The sequence below is a fragment of the Lytechinus variegatus genome, chromosome 4 (assembly GCF_018143015.1).
Source record: "Lytechinus variegatus isolate NC3 chromosome 4, Lvar_3.0, whole genome shotgun sequence".
Lineage (NCBI taxonomy): Eukaryota > Metazoa > Echinodermata > Echinoidea > Temnopleuroida > Toxopneustidae > Lytechinus > Lytechinus variegatus.
In genome coordinates, this window is record NC_054743.1 from 43,067,546 (window position 1) to 43,073,545 (window position 6,000).

Below are 6,000 nucleotides of genomic sequence, written 5' to 3' on the forward strand. Positions count from 1 at the left end.
TTCAATATTTTGATTGATTATGATCGGTAACTTAACTTGGGACAGTCCGCAGAATGGATCTGATGCCAGAAATGGATCGTGGTTTTATGCCACTAGGGCCTACTTAAATTCTGGTTGTCTGTATTCAAAGTGTATCTTAAGACGGTTAGACCTGTGTGTATTCTCAGTATTTCCCCTAATCATAATAATTTCCAATATTTAAATCCCTTACATAAATGTCGCCTCAAGCATGTCAAGTAAACTCCCTGCATGCCTCATTACAATGTTTATTCTATTAGAATTGTTATTTTTTGTCATTTTGTTCAAGTGTTTATAACAAGAAAAATATTATTTCCTGACCTTCCGTTTTTTTCATGGATGCTTTGCTTACCTCCTTGCCTTTATGGCAGAAAAGGAGGACGTTGAAAAATATCTCTAAATCAATTGCTTATTTCTATAAGATCACAAGATTTATCCAATATTGCCGAGGGGGAGGGGAATGGGAATCTGGTAGGAATCTCCAACGCGGAGCGCAAATTGCTCTGCTAAATGTCGGGAACTGTGCTGAATTATTGCACTCTTATATAGTACAGTTTTTTTAAAGTGTGTTAAAAAGAGCTACAAGTATATGTCAATCCGTCATGAACCATATTTTTCAAATCAACTTTCTTTGTGTTTTCATAATAACCGAATTGTAGTATGTGTTTATAACATAACCCTCACTTGTGTGTTTCCCCTATACTAACATAATGATATTTTGTCTAATATTCCCCCTAGGTTCCAGAATATATTTACAAGTAGATTTTGTAGTTTGATAACACATTGCAAATGACCTCCTCATTATTATACGATTTGTATTAATGTATAGTTTAGTTCAGTTAGTACAACCATACAAATAACGATAAACTTTCCACTTATACGTCACTTTTCTTTCGTTGACCTCTCTGTCGAGAGTGCCATTATTAAAGCTACCACAGTTATAGCGCCTGTAAACCTAAAATTTAAACAATTTTTAGCTGTAAATTCCTGTTTCCCAACACCAAACACAAAATCTAGATCGTTTAACATGTGTGAATGATACAAACTCCTGTAAAAACGATAATGAGATAATGAACCTTTGCAATACACAACAAATAAGCTTGGAATCAATCTTTCCAGGCAAGCAATTACAGTCAATTCCTGGTAATTATCGCTTTATATTTTATAAAAGTGAGAGCTGCGCAATACGAACTCGATTAAAAAAAATCGTACTTAATGCCCTCATTCAAAATACATTGGCATATTCTATATATCTATTGTCTTTTATTAAAATTCCATTGACTTGAATAATGTATAATAAACTGATACGTACTTCTCACCTTTACGCAGGCAACTTCGGAGCGATCGCCGCACCCGCGTGCTCCTGAATCTGGTCGCTGCTCTCACCTTCATGAACATCTTCTTCCTCACTGACGCCGTCATCACCGAATTCGGCAACCCTGGCGAAGTCGCCTGCAAGCTATTGGGGGCCCTGCTCCACTACGGCCTCCTGACGTCGATCGCGTGGATGGCCCTGGAGGCGTGGCACATGTACCTGGCGCTCGTCAAGGTCTTCGACAGCTACACTTCGCATCTGATGAAGAAGATGTGCCTGGTCGGCTGGGGTCTGCCAGCCGTCATCGTCGGCGTCGTTCTCGGAGTCGATCTGGACCATTATGACTTCTACAATGAGTTGTGAGTAGTTTTGATCTGTCAAACGCAAAACTTAATGATTGATTCTTTTTCTACGATAATTCGCTAAGCATTTTATTATCATCGTTACAGAGCCCTGAATATAAAACAATTATAAACGCGTAAGCTTTGCTTTGGATGTTAGTAAACCTTGTAATCACCGATTATATGTTATGTTAGTAATTTCCATACGTTGATTTGTATTGGATTTATATTAATAGTATTTGTATAATGTTTGTAGATGATTTATAATAAAAACATACACAAATAAAGTCTTGAATATCTTTGAAAAAAGAGAACAATTGAAGTGTTTTTCATGTGTACAGTTAAATTGCAAGCGCTGTTGAACACGAAGCATTATATGCTAATTAATATATAAAAACTGGGCATATACAGATATAGCTCATTTGAACTAAAATGTGAAGATTTCTCAGATCGTTATCTGACATTGCAACAGCCAAATCAGGCAAACTGATATTAAAATACATCAATCATACAAAAAATCGGGTGAATTGAAAACTCTTGTCTCTCGGTGCTCGTATAGCCGATAGTTGCATGCATGAATTTGGAATGCCTACAAATCAGTCTATATTTAACTCAAAGCGCATTCCTTGATTTCGAGGGGAAGGTATTGTTAAAATGGAATTTAAACATGTTAAAGGCTATTAATGAGGCACTTACGTTAGTGTGAGTTCCTGATCAAAATGCCGACAAACTCATCCATGATTTAAAATATCTGTGGATATTTGAGGTCATTTGGGCGTGGGCTGACTTCGAAATGGTGTTGGCTATTGTTATTTCCACCCCTTATTTCCATGTTATTGTCCCGACAGTCAGGCACGGATCAAGCCAGATTATACACACTACCATTTTAAATAGAAGTCATAGTGTTTTGCACAATAGTCGAATTCGGCTTGATCCGCGCCTGCCGAAAAGGAATGGCGAAGAAATGACAACGTCAAGTTCACGTACTAGACTGGGATCGATATGGCACATCGACGATACCTTTGGAAAAACCGTAACTAATCATACAGACAGAAACCTTTTAAATAACCATTTATACCCATTGATGAAAGTTTACCTGTAAAGATAAAGGCGGTTCTAACATACCTGCTGGGGGGGGGCAACCTTCTGTCCACTTATAACTTCCTCACGTCGTATTTCTGGATGTCCTGCGATCACTGGATCAACGAAGGATGACCATCGTAAATATCCGAAATCCCCAACTAAATATCTTCTTATCCATAACAACTTTTCTTAGCCAGAAATTGCTTCTTAAGTCAATTATAAGGGCACTGTGTTGAGGGCGTGCTTAATTAAAACTAATTCGAGTCGTTCACCAAATCTGAGGGCCATTATTTCTGTGTTTCTGCAATAGCTCATTGAAATTTACCTCAGCATAATTTCACACGGATATTTCCACTTCAAATATCTCTGTTTTCCATTTTGCAGCTGCTGGCTGAGAGTTGGCGGAATCCCATTTTACGCCGCCTTCATCGCTCCATCCCTGGCCGTCATCCTCTTCAATTTCATCATCTTCTTTCTCGTCACCCACCAACTCTGCTCCCTCCGACGGCGATCGGTTTCTGCCTCCTCCGAGCAATTCGACGTGTCCGCGCAGCTGCGCGCGTCCCTATCCATCACCGTGCTTCTCGGGCTCACCTGGGGACTTGGCATTTTCATGATAGGAGGGGCTAGCTTGGTGTTCAGCTATCTCTTCGCCATTTTCAACTCGTTTCAAGGGTTTTGTATTTTCGTGTTCCACTGTCTGCTAAAGGAGGAGGTGCGACTCGGGTGGAGGAAGGTGTTCTGTCCCCAGTGTTTGACACTGGAAGAAATGACGAAGTCGAGCTCCGGTAATTTCATTTTTTCCATAAATAATAATAATAATAATATAGGTATATTTACCGAGGGAAGCCGCTTCAGTTCCGAAAACTGTTCTCCCAGCGGGCCCTGCTATTAAAGGTTGGAATATACCCTTATATTAACTTGAGAGAATCAATCCTATTTTGAAGCAGGGTGAAAAGAAGTATTAGATACGTGTGCATATATAAACCTACCACTGAGCTAGAAATGGGGGCACATTATTAATAAGGTCGATGAAATTTTGACTCCTTGAGAATTCCCCAAAATATCTTCTTCGAACTTGTCGACTAATCCAGAATTTGATACTGATCATTGGTGGGGGGGGGGGGTGTCTTTGTTTACTAAGAAAAAAATGGGAATCTAAGGTATTGATTTATTGACATATTAAAAACATAAATAATCTGGGGTGGGTGATTCGATATCTTCTCGATTCATTGTTGAGATCCTTTGATATTTAAATTCATGTACAAATTTTACTGTGTAATCATTAATAAAATTATTTAAAAAATGATAATATTTCAGATTACAATTTGGATGTTAAATCGATATACACTAACTTTGCAGTTATTGAATAGAGAGTATCAGATTCTTAGAATCATATTGGAGGAAGATTATTTTGTCCAATACTTCAAAGAAAAAATAATCTGAAGTTTTTACTTCGTCTGATCTCTTCACTTTAACTATAAGCCCACGACCTGTGTCTAATCCATTTTCTTTCTGTGGAACTTAACAGGACAGAATTTCAGCAGTAGCAACAAGCAGGCTCAACTTCAGAAACGGATAACATTGGAATATCAAGTAGAATCGAACGGAAGACACCATCAATCAAATACCACTCCTTTTCACCCAGAACACGGTAAGATTACAAATGTTATACACAAAGGGGCGAGGGGCGACCCCAGAATATTTTGACGGGTCGCGGGGGCGGGCAAGATGAGTGAATGGTGGTCACATTTTTTGTCAATTGAATGATGCGGATAATATCTCCCTCTTTACATTTTTTTCATCCCTTTTCTTAATTTCCTCCCATTTGGGATGTATACTTTTCATTACTTAAAAAAAATCATGGGGAGGGGGCGGTCCATATCATCATTTATTTCATTATCATTATAATAATTTCTGTATTGTTTACCTGTTTATTTATTTTTATTCCTTTCTTTGCAGAAGTCCCAAGATTTAATCCTTTTGCATCCAACTCTGAGTTCTACCAAGATTCAAGAATCTGAGACGAGAGTTACATGATATTAAAATACTATGCCATATCGCCATTAAAATGAGTAGAGAATATTAATGTTTATCAGTACTTTTGCAATATAAGTGTCCGATTATGACAAAAGGACCTTACTCCATCGACAAGGATGACCTTTGTGACAACCCTTATCCTATGTACTTGTACTATATAACGGCTAATACTAAGTATCCGAAGAGTAATGATTGTTCTTAATAGTAACGCTACTACTACTACTACTACTACTACTACTACTACTACCTCCCAGTAACGATTGCTACTACCACTTTCACTACTTCTACTATTACTACTATCAGTAGCGGACCGTGACAGGGAGGAGACAAAGCATTGGGGGGCACTGCATTGTATGTGAACAATGCTGTGCCCCCATGCTTTGTCTCCTCCGGGTCACGGTCCGCCACTGACTACTATTACTACTACTACTACTACTCCTACTTCTTCTACTACTTCTACTACTACTACTACTACTACTACTACTACTACTACTACTACTACTTCTATTATACTACTGCTGGCCGGTACTACAGTTTCTACTGCTACGATACTAGTACTATTTACTTTATTCTTTACTACTACAACCAATACTACTGTTTCTACTGCTACAACTACTAGTACTATATTTTAATTTTTTTTTTACCAATACAACCATTGCTATTGTGACTTCTGCTACTTCTACTTTACCTCTATTTCCGCTGCTTCGCCTCCTACTTTACTAAGTTACTCTTATCAAATATGACTAAATATCTTAACTGATTAATGTTACAACCAAAGCCTTTTTTCTAATTGGTATAACTTTTCATGAAAATTATAAAAGTGATTAATGAAATTTTGTAAAATTATACTGATAAAGGAGTCAGTTCATTTTCCCATCCACTTTGTATGTAAATTTTGGTTGAGATGTCTTGAGTAAATTGTAATCCATGGCATGGAAAGGTGTAAATCTTATATGAAGCGTGGATCGTGTATGAAGTACGAGACTTCATGCCTTTTTCAGAACAATGTATCGACACCCCACCTTAAAAAACACGTTACATAGTCTGACACTTGAATGCAAATGATAATTGAATCCAACAAAACTGGATAGAAAATGGAATCATTTTGCTCTTGTTTGATGTTATTTTGGTGTCCGTTGTTTCCGAATATTTGTTTTACGGAGTGTTTTGCAGCTCATGTATCGAATATTGTGACTTGTACAA

General features: G+C 37.7%; 1 protein-coding gene across 3 annotated transcripts in view; it reads left to right on the plus strand.

The window, feature by feature from the left end:
* The window catches only part of LOC121414111 (adhesion G-protein coupled receptor G6-like), a 47,756-nt gene extending 42,718 nt beyond the window's left edge, over positions 1-5,038 (plus strand). For all 3 annotated transcript variants that reach the window (XM_041607173.1, XM_041607174.1, XM_041607175.1), the window contains 4 exons: positions 1,348-1,692; positions 3,142-3,545; positions 4,289-4,411; positions 4,720-5,038. In XM_041607173.1, coding sequence (XP_041463107.1) covers positions 1,348-1,692; positions 3,142-3,545; positions 4,289-4,411; positions 4,720-4,781 — 934 coding nt within the window. In that variant the 3' untranslated portion in view covers positions 4,782-5,038. The remainder of the gene's footprint in view (positions 1-1,347; positions 1,693-3,141; positions 3,546-4,288; positions 4,412-4,719) is intronic.
* The last annotated feature ends 962 nt before the right edge of the window (positions 5,039-6,000 follow it).